Genomic DNA, 16,133 nt, shown 5'->3' with positions numbered 1-16,133 from the left:
AAAGTCAGTAATATCCACTGTGCTGATTTTGTATTTTTTGTTTTAAATAAACCTAATTGCATACTTCCATTGGTCCAGCCTGGATGAGGGATTACTGTGGAAGCTGCCAATCACTGTTGTAGTTGGTACTTCTATAGTGAGAGCAACGATCTTCCAGGTCCCGTGCAAGCAGCTGCCTACTGCATACTGACCACAGGGGATCGCTCATTCAGCATTGCCACCATTCACAAAATGCCTTTGATTTTTTTTCAATGAATACAAGGTGTTCTCTGATTGGACAAGGTGAAGAGGAGGGGCGGTTAAAGCACGATCTCCACCTCATCAGAGAATGCCTTGCATTCATTTAAAATAAATAAAGGCATTCGGTGAATGGTGGCGTTACCAACAAACAAACACAGTATTCAAACGGGCAGCTCCTCAGCATAGGACCTGGAAAATCACAGCAAACGATATAGTAGTACCAACAACTACAATAATTGTCAGCTTCCCCAGCAGTCCCTAAGGCAGTGGTTCTCAACCTTCCTAATGCCGTGACCCTTTAATACAGTTCCTCATGTTGTGGTGACCCCCAACCATAAAATTATTTACCCAGTAACTATAATTCATGAGTGTCGTTTTACCTCCAATACTGCTGCTTTCAACACAGTAGCTGCTTTTAACAGAGTAGCTGCTTTCAACACAGCAGCTGCTTTCTACACAGTAGCTGCTCTTTACACATCGGAAATATGTGTTTTCTGATGGTCTTAGGGGACCCCTGTGAAAGGGTCGTTCGACCCTCAAAGGGGTCGTGACCCACAGGTTGAGAACCACTGCCCTAAGGTATGAGATGTACATACTTACATTATGCAAAGCTAAACCAAAGTAATTGTATACCAGAGATCATATCTGGAGTTCAGAATTAACCCCTTGACACCGAGCGCACGGAAATATGCAGCCTCTCTGCATCTGGGCCTTGACGCCGAGCGGCCGCATATTTGCATGCAATTAGAAAATACATATGTGCTGAGAGCGCGAGCCCTGCGCTGTGACTCACAGAAAGGTCCCAATCTCCGCTTTCGATCGGGACCTTTTACGATCATGCGACAGCCGTGACTGCGAATCACGGCGGTCACATGACCCGAAAACCCTGACCACTTCCCGGCTTCTGAAACTCTTAAAGGGCAGGGAGGCACCAGCACGAAGTGGTTAAAGGAGAAGTATAGCCAAAGATATTTTGCTATATTTCTCCCAGGGTGGATTTGATTTAAATCAAACTGATTTAAATCACGATTTAAATCACTAGTCAGTAAGGCTTTATTTAAATCCTAGATTTAAATTTTCTACATAAAGACTAATTCTTGCTGGTATAACTTTAATATGCAAGTAGATGAAGATTTTTAGAATAACAACTTTTCATATTAGTTTTTTTATCCCCAGTTTAATAGGTTAATCATTCATATTTGGACAACTTTTCTGTTGTACTTAGGAAGGAGAAAAATAATCATTACCTTAATAATAACAATTTAAATAGATTTATTCATCTGAAACAATAACATTCCAGCATATGTGATTTGCTTAAACATCCATGTTTGGTAACTAATTTGGCTAAACAAAATATATATATTTGAAGAAACTTAGACTGTCAGCCCCTTCCTCCTCACACTTAGTTTCACTTTCTTCTTGTGCAGATCTATTCCACTCCAAACAATCAGAAAAATATTGTTTCTATTCTATTCACTGAACTTCTTGAAACTTTGCACTGAAGGGGTTGATTCTGTATTCATAGGTTTGTAGAAGTTAGGATGAAGGTCTTTTTCTTAACTCTGTTCATGTTATAACATTTTTGCTGTGAAGAAGAGGCATGTGATCTCCGCTGAGTCAAATTCAGTTTTGAGAACTGCAAAAGTAAACCAATCATCTGTGATAATATCTTGTAGGCAGAGAAACTGCCCAATAATCTTACAAAAACCTCTGGAAGAGCATGACATTGTGAATGGATTCATGGAATTTATTTACCAAAAAAATTAAACATATACAGCCTTATTCTACATAATTAAAAAACTAATCTTTATTTCATGATGGAATAACCTTTGGATGGTAATATATTTTCCTCAAAAAGCATTTTATTCCTAAAAATCCGATTTAAATCAAAACAATCCGATGTAAATCAAAAACATCTGATTTAAATAAAAAAAATCAGATTTTTTTGATTTTTTTAAAAAAAATCATTGATTTTTATCCACCCTGATTTCTCTTGTAGGTCACAGGAGTGCAGTTCGTCCTGCACTCCTGTGACCTGTTTTCAGCCATGAGGGGGCTAAAGTCCACTGTCAGCTGATGTCACTCAACTGGTCCAGACTCTGGAAAGATCCGGACCTACCTAGAAGCGTGGACAGACACTTGGCTCAGGCTCTCAGCGATCCACCAAGAGCCTGAACCAGCCCCTTCCACCCCCCCACAGCCCAGCACACTGGAGTGGCAGAGCAGAGAGCCGGAGACTGAAGTCCAAACTTCTCTTTTAGGTTTCTGCACACATTTAGAATAAATAAATGGAAGGTAATGATCAGACGCAGCCTGGAGTATTTTCTGTAGTTATCTTCTCTTGCTATGAGTTGGTCCTTACAAGTTAGTAAAGAAGTTAAAAACAGGTGATAAGGTAAATAATAATCTTGCTGTACAGGTACAAGTCTTTAAATGAAAAATATGGATCTGGCAACTGGGTCCTATAAGGGGTATGTTCAGATGCAAATGTCAAATCTCACGCCAGAGGAAACACAAACAGTACTGCAAGAGATTTAAAGCCCATCTCCAGGCACAAAGAAAAAAAAAAGGAACAACAACAACAACCTCTGTCCCTCAACCCTCACCAAACACACATTGCAAGGATCTAGGTGAGGAGGGATAAAGTGTAATACGGACCTTACTTCTCACAACAGCCTCTGTATGACCAGCTCCCTGAAGCCCCCTCTCTAAGGTGCTACACGCTGTAGACACATACTCACCTCCTCACATAGAGGACGACATATAGACATTGATATATAGGACTAATAGACCTGCCCACAACCAGGAACATTGGGGACAAGAGGAAAGCACTGGAGCTTGCCAGAGCAAAGAATGTGAAAAGTAATACAGCCTCTTATGCTGCCCATATATTATTATTATTATACAGTATTTATAAAGCGCCAATAGTTCGCTCAGCGCTGTACATTACAAAGGGGGACAGAACATGTGACAGAACAATACCAATACAATGCAAAACATGAGGGGATTGAGGGCCCTGCTCTTTCGAGCTTACAATCTAGGAGGGAGGGGATGGTGGTACAGGAGGAGATAGCTGTGGGGGATGGAGTGGTAGGAAGAGTGGAGGAGGTCGGCAAGTTAGCAGGGGGTGGGGTAGGCTTCCCTGAAGAGATGGGTTTTCAGGGTGCGCCTAAAGGAGAGGAGAGTAGGTGATAATCTGATGGGGTGGGGCAGGGAGTTCCAGAGGATGGGTGACACCCTGGAGAAGTCCTGGAGGCGGGCATGGGAGGAGGAGACCAGGGAACTAGAGAGAAGGAGGTCTTGTGAGGAGCGGAGTGTGCGTGTTGGGTGGTACTTGGATATTAGGTCAGTGATGTAGTTTGGGGCAGTATGGTGGACAGCTTTGTACGTCAGTGTTAGGATTTTAAATTTGATCCGTTGCGCAATCGGAAGCCAGTGGAGGGATTGGCAGAGGGGGGTGGCGGAGATGGAGCGGTTGGAAAGGTGAATGAGTCTGGCAGCCATATTCAGGATCGACTGAAGCGGGGATAGCCAGCGGCGAGGCAGGCCAGTGAGGAGGGAGTTGCAGTAGTCGAGTCGTGATATGATGGGGGAGTGGATGAGCTGTTTAGTGGTTTCTGGGGTTAGGAACGTGCGGATTTTGGCGATGTTGCGGAGGTGGAGTCTGCATGAGTTGGTTAAAGATTGGACTTGGGGCTGGAAGGATAGGTTGGAGTCCAGAATGACACCAAGTACTCTGGCCTGCGGGGCGGGTTTGATGGTGGCGTTGTTGGATGTGACGGAGAAGTCAATGGGGGGTGGTGTGTGGGCTGGGGGGAAGACAAACTTGGTTTTGGAGAGGTTCAGTTTAAGGAAGTGGAGCGACATCCAGTCTGATATGTCGCTCAGTAGCTCAGCCTTTTGCCTGCAGCACTGATTGAGGGCTTTTATTTGACAGGGCAATTGTATAGAAGATGATTAGTGGATATGTTCAACTGCAGGCCACACATGGATCAAAATTCAGCCAGTCCATGCTGAACTGAACGAATTTCGATCCATGTCTGGCCAGCTTTACGCTACCCCATATACAGTGCCTTGAAAAAAGTATTCATACCCCTTGAAATTTTCCACATTTTGTCCTGTTACAACCAAAAACGTAAATGTACTTTATTGGGATTTTATGTGATAGATCAACACAAAGCGGCACATAATTGTGAAGTGGAAGGAAAATGATAAATGGTTTTCCAAAATTTGTACAAATAAATATCTGAAAAGTGTTTCGTGCATTTGTATTTAGCCCCCCTGAGTGAATACTTTGTAGGACCCCCTTTTGCTACAATTACAACTGCAAGTCTTTTTGGGGATATGTCTACCCGCTTTGCACATCTAGAGAGGGACATTTCTGCCCATTCTTCTTTGCAAAAAAGCACAAGCTCTGCCAGATTGGATGGAGAGCATCTGTGAACAGCAATTTTCAAGTCTTGCCAGAGATTCTCAGTTGGATTTAGGTCTGGGCTTTGACTGGGCCATTCTAACACGCGAATATGCTTTGATCAAAACCATTCCATTGTAGCTCTGGCTGTATGTTTAGGGTCGGTGTCCTGCTGGAAGGTGAACCTCCACCCCAGTCTCCAATCTTTTGCAGGACCTAACAGGTTTTCTTCTAAGATTGCCCTGTATTTGGCTCCATCCATCTTTCCATCAACTCTGACCAGCTTCTCTGTCCGTAATGAAGGAAAGCATCCCCACGACATGATGCTGCCACCACCATGTTTCACAGTGGTTATGGTGTGTTCAGGATGATACACAGTGTTAGTTTTCCACCACACAGAGCGTTTTCCTTTAGGCCAAAAAGTTCAATTTAGGTCTCATCTGACTAGAGCACCTTCTTCCACATGTTTGCTGTGTCCCCCACATGGCTTCTCGCAAATTGCAAATGGGACATCTAATGGCTTTCTTCTTGCCACTCTTCCATAAAGGCCAGATTTGTGGAGTACACAACTAATAGTTGTCCTGTGGACAGATTCTCCCACCTGAGCTGTGGATCTCTTCAGCTCCTCCAGAGTAACCATGGAAATCTTTGCTACGTCTCTGATTAATGCTCTCCTTGCCTGGCCTGTCAGTTTAGGTGGACGGCCATGTCTTGCTAGGTTTTCAGTTGTGCCATACTTTTTCCTTTTTCGGATGATGGATTGAACAGTGCTCCGTGAGATGTTCAAAGCTTGGAATATTTTTTTTATAACCTAACCCTGCGTTAAACTTTTCCACAACTTTATCCCTGACCTGTTTGGTGAGCGTCACAGAACAGCTGTATTTATATGGAGATTAAATTACACACAGATGGACTCTATTTACGAATTAGGTGACTTCTGAAGGAAATTGATTCCACTAGATTTTAGTTAGAGTTATCGAGTAAAGGGGGCTGAATACAAATGCATGCCACACTTTTCAGATATTTATTTGTAAAACATTTATCATTTTCCTTCCACTTCACAATTATGTGCCACTTTGTGTTGGTCTATCACATAAAATCCCAATAAAATACATTTAAGTAGTAACATGACAAAATGTGGAAAAGAGGTATGAATAATTTTTCAAGGAACTGCAGTTAAAAGGCATTTAACCCTTGCACTGTGGGTATGGGGGCCCACTGCAATTTTTTTCTTGTACCCAGTTTGGCTTTGAAGTGTTTGTAACCCCTAACAGCGACCTTCTGAATCAAAAAATATCCTTACCCAACACTGCAAGGGTTAAGCATTTATGCCGGGGGTACCCTAAGGTGTATACTAGGAATCCCCAGCTGGCATCTGAATGTGCAAACAGGGATAAGTCACTGGTTGTTAGGATGCCGGCGGGTGTCAGCTTGCTGAGAACCAGTAGCCCTGAGCAGAAGCTGTTACAATTTGCTGTGCTAGTAATACCACTGCTCAATGTTTCAACTCTTATTTTGTACATTTGTTAAGTAGCAAGTGGTTAGACCAGTGGTCTTCAAACTGCGGCCCGGGGCCTGGATGTGGCCCTTTGTTTCCTTTTTCCTTGTTTCCAGCCCTTGGGACAATATTCAAAGTTCATATCACTGATACCACTGACAATGCAGCACTATTCCTCCCACTGACACCAATGATGGGCCACTATTCCTCCCACTGACACCAATGATGGGCCACTATTCCTCCCACTGACACCAATGATGGGCCACTATTACTCCCACTGACACCAATGATGGCGTATTATTCCTCCTACTGACACCATGAATGAGGCACTATTCCTGCCACTGACACCAATGATGGGCCACTATTCCTCCCACTGACACCAATGATGGGCCACTATTCCTCCCACTGACACCAATGATGGGCCACTATTCCTCCCACTTACACCAATGATGGGCCACTATTCCTCCCACTGACACCAATGATTGGACACTATTCCTCCCACTGGCACCAATGATGGGGCACTATTCCTCCTACCGATACCAATGATGGGGCACTGTTCCTCCCACCGACACCAATGATGGGGTATTATTCCTCCTACTGACTCCATCGATGGGGCACTATTCCTCTCACTGACAACAATGATGGGGCACTATTCCTCCCACTGATACCAATAATAGGGCACTGTTCCTCCCACTGACACCAACAATGAATGGGGCGCTATTCCTCCCACTAATACCAATGATGAATGGGGCACTATAACTATCAACTGACACCAAAGATGGAACACTATTACTTCCATTGATACCAACGATGGGGCACGATTAGTCCTCCTAACACCAATGAAGAGGCATTGTTACTTCCACTGATGCCAGGACATTTTATACTCCCCCTGGCTACAGCCCAGCCCCCATGAAGTTTTAGCTCTGGTTCACACTGAATCCAACTTTGAAATCGTGTGGATTCACTTGAAGTCACATGAGTTCAAAACCGCAGTTCAGTGTGATTTCAGGTGCAACTTGCCTGACATCTGTTCTCATGCACAGATATCTATGCAAGTCGCAATTGAAATTGCAAAAAATAGTGCAGGAACCTTTTTTCAAATCTGTGCCACACTGCAAAGTCAGCGTCAATCCGATTTGAACGGTTCCATTGCCAACAATAGGGTGTGACTTGTCATGGATTTTGGAACTGTCAAATCGCATGACAAGTCGCACCAGTGTGAACCAGGAGTTATGCAGGCTATAGACGGGTCGTTTATCAGCTGAATTTTCATCCGCACAAAAAAAATCAGCCGATATTCACGCCTTTAGTGGGGCCAGCCCGTCGGCCATTTTTCACAGATCTTCTTGTTTATTTTTATCGGTCATGCTGCAAAATCCACAAAAAACGGCCATTTTTCGTGGACTGGTGGCAGCATCGGCAACGGGGCCGACCGATTTTACGTTTATCTGCCGACAATTCGGCCAATAAACGGCTTGTCTATGGCCTGCATTAAAGACAGAAACTGGCCCTTTGTTTATAAAGTTTGAAGATCCCTGGGCAAGACCACAATATAACAAATCAATTTTTTTTCTGTGTGTGAATTGACTTTAATGTAATACCGCATTTTTTGGCAATAGTTACTGCAAGTAATTACTGCAAATGCTATGGGATGCAGGCAGTGGGGCTTGAGAGTGAGCCTGCATGAGTACCGACCTTAGCAAAAGGCTTGTTGGGGGGGTACTCAGAAGGGGGAAGGAGCCTGGAGTGCTGGTGGAGGACCCCAGAAGAGGAGGATTAGAGCTGCTCTGTGCAAAACCATTACATTTTTGTTATCTTAAAAAAATAGGTTAAGAATCACTTAAAGAATAATTCCAGGCGGGTCCTGTGCCAAGAGGCTGGTCACTAAGGGAGGGGGTGACATCATGCTCTCCACCTCCTCCAATCAGAGAATGTTTTGCATTCATAAAGTTTAGTGAAAAGAAAGAAAAATTCGGAGCCCCACCCCCACAAACATAAACACATGTTGATTGCACTACACATGTTAAATATTACCATGCATGCCAGAATGCGAGCAATAACTGTAGGCCCTTTAATCATGGTTAACTCTACACTGATGACTGTAGGCGCTTTTACAGCGTCATCTATGGAAAATGTAGTGTATACATGTTTTCCTGTTTAAAGCGGTAATAAGCCACAGCTTTAACAAAAAAAAAATCTTCTGCAAGGCAATTACATAATGTGCTAGTAAGCATCACATACTAGCACATTATGAAATACCTACCTTAGAACGGAGTCTTCCAATGGTGCACAGTCACCGCTGACAGGGCTTCCATCTTCAGCTGGACTTCCTTTCCGGTATGCGGCAGCTTGACTGGCTGAGCCGCGATGACGTCACTTGTCCACATGCATGTGGGAGTCACGGGTCACAGAACACCGCTCTGTGCAACACCATTGCATGGAGCAGGGGAGCATAACATGTTTGTTGTTTATATATAAAACATCCTTTACAATCAGTTTAATGCAGATAATAGATTAAAGCAGAACTCCATGTAGTTCTTTATTGTCCATGCAGTGGGGCTGTGGGGTTAACTGCTCGTTTTGTCCAGGGGGTCCCCAAAAGGCTATATTTATCCTGTCCTTCCAACTGCCCAAAAATGGAGCTCCCCTATGTCCAGAGGTGGACTGTTCCTGCTATCCTCAAGCCCAGAGCCAGCCTATGGGCAGGATGATGTCAGGAACAGTCCATTCACAAGACCGCCATTGTGCAGGGGGACAGAAGCAGCCGGGACCAGTCTTGCGCTCGGAGGATTGATGGATTAGGTAAGTATATATTTGTTCTTATCACCCCTAGACACAAACAAGCAGTTAGCCCATGCAGTGCCGGCACAGCCCCACTGCATAGTCTGAAAATGTTTATACCCTAATTCTGCTTTAACCGCCTCCCTCCCGCCATATAAGGAAATGACGGGCGGCGGCTCTCTCATTCTGGGAGGACGTCATATGACATCTTCCCACTCTAGCTGTGCAGGCGCACCCCCAGTGGCGCGCGGTGCAGAGGTCAGTGGTGCGCTGTGTCCCTGGGACACAGTGGGTCACCAATCACAGTAAAGAGCTAATAACGTCGGCTCTATCATGTGATCAGCGGTGTCCAATCGCATGTAAATAGGAAATGCCTGTTATTGGCAGTCCTCTCCTCACGCTGACAAAGCATGGGGAGAGGAGAGCCGGTTATTGGCATTCCTCAGAGGAGACATGTACACTGATCATCAGGGCACTGATCATCATTGTACCCCCATCAGTGCCACCTGTCAGTGCCCATAATTGCCACTTGTCAGTGGCCATCAATGCCACATACTAGTGCCAATAAGTGCACATCAATGCCACATATCGGTGTACATCAGAGCTGCCTTTCAGTGCTATTTATCAGTGCCAGTCATTGCTGCCTATCAGTGCCGCCCATCCGTTCCAACCAGTGCCATATATGAGTGCTGCCTTTCAGTGCCTCCTCATCAGTGCTGCCTATCAGTGCCCATCACTGCAGCCTCATTACCGCACATCAGTGAAGGAGAAAAATCGCTTATTTACATTTTATAACAAAAACTATGAAAAAAACTTTTTTTTTTTTCAAAATGTTCAGTCTTTTTTAGTTTGTTTAGCAAAAAATAAAAAATTCTGTGGTAATTTAATACCACCAAAAGAAAGCTCCATCTGTCTAAAAAAAATGATAAATATTTTGTTTGTAAAAAGTGAATATGCGAGCACTATCCAAAAGAAAAATAGCCGCTGAAACACTAAAAAAGGTAACCAAACAGAACCTTCCAATGTAAATCTCAATATAAAGGTGCAGCGCTAAATACTAAATATACAGCATGAATCTCGTCAATAGATTAAAAGAAAATGAGAAAATGCAGTCTCTTGAAAATAGTGCAACATGAGAAAGTTAATAACATGTGCTCAGTACATAGGTATAGATTTCCAGCAATATTAGATCGTTCGCGGGAATAAACCAATATAGACCAATATAAAATGTACAAATAAATAAATAAAATTTGGGCATAAATGATGTCACCAATCGGTGAATAAAGTGCAAAAAAGTCCCAGATGTATTGCCCACGTGAGGATCCTGAATGATCCTGATAAGCGTGCGTGGAGGGTTACTTCCAGTGGCAGGTGTTCAATATGAATGAAATGCGCACTCACCAGAAGTGCGTGTATAAAAGCATTTGAGATATAACCTATCTCAATAGGTATGATTCAGGTCATCCACCTCCCAGATCAGGTCAGGCCAGGTCAGGATACTCCCAGTCACATCTGCATGCAGCACTCAGGAATCCTTGATGCTTATCACCTTAGGGGCTCAGCAATAGTGCGGTCTCTGTGAATGCCCCTCACAAAATAGGGACCAATAAAGGAGACCACATAGTGTGATACCGTAGGGAACTTTATTCCATCAAATGAGAAGTGCAAATGACAAAAAAAAGGAAACAAAACACTGACCATGTAATAGGGATTTCAGGATGGCCACCTGCGGTGGCTAGACGTCTAGTTGCTGTAGCCCTGACGCGTTTCGTGCTATGCACGTAGTCATAGGGTCTAGGGCTTGACTACGTGCATCGCATGAAACGCGTCAGTGGGGCTACAGCAACTGGACGTCTAGCCACCGCAGGTGGCCACACATATACATGCCCCTTGTACGCATGCAGCTGCAGGCTAGAGAATGCCTTGGCGATCAGCAGTGACATCCTCCTGGCGGGAACGCTCAGGCGGGTTGGGACTAGTATCCGAAAACATCCGAGCTCATCCCTCCCCTCAGAAAACTCGCCCTGAAAGATGCCATGGATCCATCACATAAAGCGTCCATGTAGACAGGAAGTGGCTGAAAAGCGGCTGCAGAAGATACGCAAAGCTGAGATATTACACAAGCATAAAAGAAGTGTTTAATTAAAAACACAACATATGACAATTGTTTTAACAGTCCTCTAGCAAACAAAGGTATACCATCGAACGTCTAACACACGGGTGTCAAACTGGTGGCTCTCCCGCTGTTGCCAAACTCCAAGTCCCATGAGGCATTGCAAGATTGACAGTTGCAAGCATGACTCCCAAAGTCAGAGGCATGATGGGACTTGTAGTTCTGCAACAGCTGGAGGGCCGGCAGTGTGACACCCCTGTAACCCCTTCCTAAAGGATGAAGATTGCTCATGTGGTCATTGATGGGGTCACACAGGACAGACACCTTGTAATGAATGCTGTAGCAGCTCCCTGAGAGGTGACCCCATGATGAGGATGACACAGAAGGGGACATTACCTATGAGGTCGGAGGGGCCGGTCCCCAGGTTCTCCCCTCTGATGGTCACTTTAGTCCATGATGTCCCCTCTTTGGGGGAGATCCCTGTCACCAACGGAGGTTGCCTCACTCTGGACATGACTTCTCCTCCACACTGCGCTCCGGATGGTTTACAAACACGGCAGGAAGTCCAGATCACTAGAATCAAATATGGACCACTATATCATTGAAACAACCAAAACATTACAGCACCCCGGTCACCACTGCGCATGTGCCACGAGATCTCGCGTCGGCAGGAACTAGAGCTGTCACGGTACTTCCCTGATACGAATGGCGCATGCGTCGCAGAGATCCAAGCCATGGAAAGTGCTGTGACGGGATGGGAGGAGGATTAGTGAGGAGGATGTGCAGAAGGAGCGTCTCATCGGCTTGTTACTGCACTCCCGAAACTAGAAACTCCTATTGTTTTATACAAACCACTAAAATGTCTTGTAAACACGTTCAGGACAATTTAGAAGTCATTTTCCAACTGCCATAAAAAATGAAAACAAATTGGGCGGTCTGTGGTAATTTTGCTATAATGTGCTTGGTGTAGTCACTCACTGAGGAATTAACGACTTCGGCTCTACTTTGTGCCAGAGAGTGGAAAGTTGCATCAAAGTCACACTACATGAACACAACTCATACTGTCCTATGAACCATGAAAGAATGCAAAATGAGCACAAATGTGTTAAAAAATGAGGCAAAAACCTGTTCAAAGATGAGGCAAAAATGTGCTCAAATATGCAAAATGAGCAAAAATGTGTTAAATGAGGCAAAAACCTGTTCAAAGATGAGGCAAAAACGTGTTCAAAGATGCAAAATGAGGCAAAAACGTGTTCAAAAATGCAAAATGAGGCAAAAACGTGTTCAAAAATGAGGCAAAAACGTTTTAATAAATGAGGCAAAAACATGTTCAAAAATGAAGCAAAAACGTGTTCAAAAATGCAAAATGAGGCAAAAACATGTTCAAAAATGAAGCAAAAACGTGTTCAAAAATGCAAAATGAGGCAAAAACGTTTTAAAAAATGAGGCAAAACATGTTCAAAAATGCAAAATGAGGCAAAAACGTGTTCAAAAATGCAAAATGAGGCAAAAAAAAATTTAAAAATGAGGCAAAAACATTTTTAAAAATGAGGCAAAAACATGTTCAAAAATGAAGCAAAAACGTGTTCAAAAATGCAAAATGAGGCAAAAACGTTTTAAAAAATGCAAAATGAGGCAAAAACATTTTAAAAAATTAGGCAAAAACATGTTCAAAAATGAAGCAAAAACGTGTTCAAAAATGCAAAATGAAGCGAAAACGTTTTCAAAAATGCGGCAAAAACGTTCAAAAATTAAGCAAAAACGTGTTCAAAAATGCAAAATGAGGCAAAAACGTGTTCAAAAATGCAAAATGAGGCAAAAACATTTTAAAAAATGCAAAATGAGGCAAAAACATTTTAAAAAATGAGGCAAAAACATGTTCAAAAATGAGGCAAATACGTGTTCAAAAATGCAAAATGAGGCAAAAACGAGTTCAAAAATGCACTGGAAAACCGCATCAACCGCAATCTACATAGATGTGAACCTAGCCTTAAACAGTGCTAATCAGGGGCGGACTGACAACTCAGGACACAGGGGCCCCTGGGCAATAGGGGATCATGGGGCCCCTGTGTCCTTGCCCAAACTCAAAAAAGCCTATGAAAAAGGTACCAGGGGCATCTCATGGGGCCCCCTACTGACCCCGGGCCCTCGGGCAGTGCCTGAGTTTCCAAATGGTCAGTCCGTCCCTGGTGCTAATACCAGACAATGGGTAATGCTCAGATGCACAAGCAGACAAATGACATTTATGTCCTTTTTTCCCACGAATTGAGCTTTCCTTTGGTGGTATTTGATCACCTCTGCGGTTTTTATTTTTTACGCTATAAAAAAACCCAACCATTTTGAGAAAAAAACAATATTTTTAATTTTTGCTATGAACCTCTTCCCGTCTGAAAAACTAAAAAACTAAAAAATTCTTCTTGCGCCAAGTTAAACACCCTACTACAGGATCTATCCTGCTGCTGTGCAATGTGGTGAACACAAAATGTGATAAATATAAATAAACAGCGCAAACATAGACCTTTAAATCAAATCAATATACAAAGTGCAAACATATATAACAAATTATATTAATAGTGAAGTCCATCATGGTTAATAGACAACAAAAGTTCAGAAATCTCAAAAAAATATTTTGTGCAAAAAAATTTTCTTCTAATGTAAAGAAAAAAACTTCCACCTTCCACCCGTGCAAACCAACATCAAATGCACTCACCAGATTTAGGTGAATGAAACGCCTTTTAGGAATTTATATGGGATCCTAAACCCTCTTTCGTATCCACTCTATAGGAATCCTCACCTTCAGTGTAGGCTCCACCATACAACCGGGGAGAGAAAAATCTCAGATAGTGTAATATTGCAAAACACCATTCATAAGTGAAATCAAGGATTAAGGCCACTCACATTTAAATCACTTTAAAAAGGCATATTTATTAGGACAAGCTTCTTCCAGATGGACAATGAATGTAAGACAACCTCCCATGGAATCTCACATCACAGCTCCAGGATACAGCAGAAGTTCCACAGAGACCAAACATACACAGATCCCAAAAGATGGCTGCTGGAACGCACCGCTCAGCGTGCGCTCCACTCACCGGAAGTGACGTCAGACGTACGGGGTAACAACCGGAAATGCGTCAACGCGTTTCGCCCCTCCCATCGGGCGTTCTCAAGACGTCCATTTCCTGTCTGAAGCTCCCTTACATACCCAACAGGGACCCACCCCTCCGTTACAATTGGTCAAAACACATCCCCAGGATTATCAAAAAACCACTCCTCCTGTTATGTGACGTGAGAGTCCTTTACAAATGAGGCATATACCTACACAACTTAAAAACCTTTTTAAATTATTCCCATCACCACTTAATTTTCTCCCAGCAACAACATGTATATTACCACATGTCCCTAGTGGGAAAAACATAAATATAATTTAAAAATTGCCTACATATTACAAAAAACATTCTTTATTAAATGAGTAATGAATGACATCACTGCTGAATAGTGATAAAAATAAAAATAAATATAAAAATAAAAATAATAATGGTTATAAAATAAAAATAAAGTTAGAATTAAAATTAAAATTAAAATAAACGGCCGGACGGGAGCAGTGCAGGAGCGGGTTGCCATTCATAAATGGCACCTGCATTTACAGCCTGTGTGCGTTCCCTGGGAGCGCGCGGCACCACGATCTGTTGCCCGCTGTGTCCTCTTGACACAACGGAACACCTATCACTGTCCTGATCATGTGATCACTGATTGGCCAATCAGTGATCACATGCAAAGTAGTAAGCAAGATGTCACTTGTGACATCATTGCTTACTACTAGTGAAATCTGTGAATGATCACAGAGGTCACATGGTACAAAGTTATTCACAACAGCCTTGTACCATGTGACAAGCTGCGATCAATCACAGATCTCACAGTATTTCTCAATGGCTGCAAGAATGCCAGAGAGGAGAAATGATTGCTTTTACAGCCTTTATGGGTATAAAAGCAATCAGTGTAAAAAAAAAAAAAATCTTCAACCCCCCACAAGTAGTAAAGTGTCACCATGGTGACACTCCACTGCTAGGGTGACAGTATGTTAACAAAAAAATAATAATAATAATAATAATAATATAAAAAAAAAATGTAAAACAAAATTTTGAAAAATTATAATTTTTGGTTATAAACTAATTTGGCTTATTTATTTATTTTTTACTAAAAAGATAACTGAATAAATTTTAGCCAAGATTTATGAAGAAAGATTATTTATTTGCAAAATTTTATAAGAAAAACACAATTTTTCAAAATTTTTGGACATTTTCATTTATATAGCAAAAAAATAAAAATCCCAGCGGGGAATAAATACCACCAAAATAAAGTTTTATCTGCCTCAAAAAAATGCTAAAATATTCATATGGGTACAGTGTTGCATGACCGCGCAATTGTCATTCAAAGTGTGATAGCTGAAAGCTGAAAATTGACCTGGGCAGGAAGGGAGTGAAAGTGTCCGGACAGGAGGTGGTTACACATGAGAATGATGTGATGAGAAAGCTTTTTTCTCAACACTGTCAGTCTTTTTTTGTTTTTAGCTCAAAAAATAAAAACTGCACAGACAATCAAATACCACCAAAAGAAAGCTCTATTTGTGGGAAAAAAGGCCATAAATGTAATTTGGGTGCAGCGTTGCATGACTTTGTAATTGTCGGTTAAAGTAACGCAGCACTGTAACGCAGAAAATGGCCTGGTCAGAAGGGGGGGGGGAATAAATGCTCTGGAGGGCAAGTGTTTAATATGTCTGCTTGTGCATCTGAGCATTACCCATTGGCTGGTGTTCACATTGGCGAGGTTCACATCTATGCAGGTTGCGGTTGATGCGGTTTCTGGTGCATTTTGCATTTTTGAACACGTTTTTGACGCATTTTGTATTTTTTAAAACGTTTTTGATGCATTTTGCATTTTTTTTAATGGTTCATAAGAAAGTGTGACAGTTGTGTTCATGTAGTGTGACTTTGATGCAACCTTACACTCTCTGGCACTCAAATAGCACCCAAGTCGAACTACATGAACACAACTGTCATACTTTCCTATTAGCAAAAAAAATGCAAAACGCA

At 42.5% G+C, this 16,133-nt stretch overlaps 1 protein-coding gene across 3 annotated transcripts in view; it reads right to left on the bottom strand.

Moving 5' to 3' along the window:
- EXOC2 (exocyst complex component 2) overlaps nucleotides 1-11,721 on the bottom strand; it is a 262,822-nt gene extending 251,101 nt beyond the window's left edge. For all 3 annotated transcript variants that reach the window (XM_089686128.1, XM_089686129.1, XM_089686130.1), the window contains exon 1: nucleotides 11,440-11,721. In XM_089686128.1, coding sequence (XP_089542254.1) covers nucleotides 11,440-11,557 — 118 coding nt within the window. In that variant the 5' untranslated portion in view covers nucleotides 11,558-11,721. The remainder of the gene's footprint in view (nucleotides 1-11,439) is intronic.
- Nucleotides 11,722-16,133: the final 4,412 nt, after the last annotated feature.

The sequence above is a fragment of the Staurois parvus genome, unplaced genomic scaffold (genome assembly GCF_062004578.1).
Source record: "Staurois parvus isolate SC_StPar_1 unplaced genomic scaffold, SC_StPar_1.0 ptg000391l, whole genome shotgun sequence".
Taxonomy (NCBI): Eukaryota; Metazoa; Chordata; class Amphibia; order Anura; family Ranidae; genus Staurois; species Staurois parvus.
The sequence above is the reverse complement of the archived record's forward strand: the minus strand, read 5'-3'. Positions and strand labels throughout refer to the sequence as shown.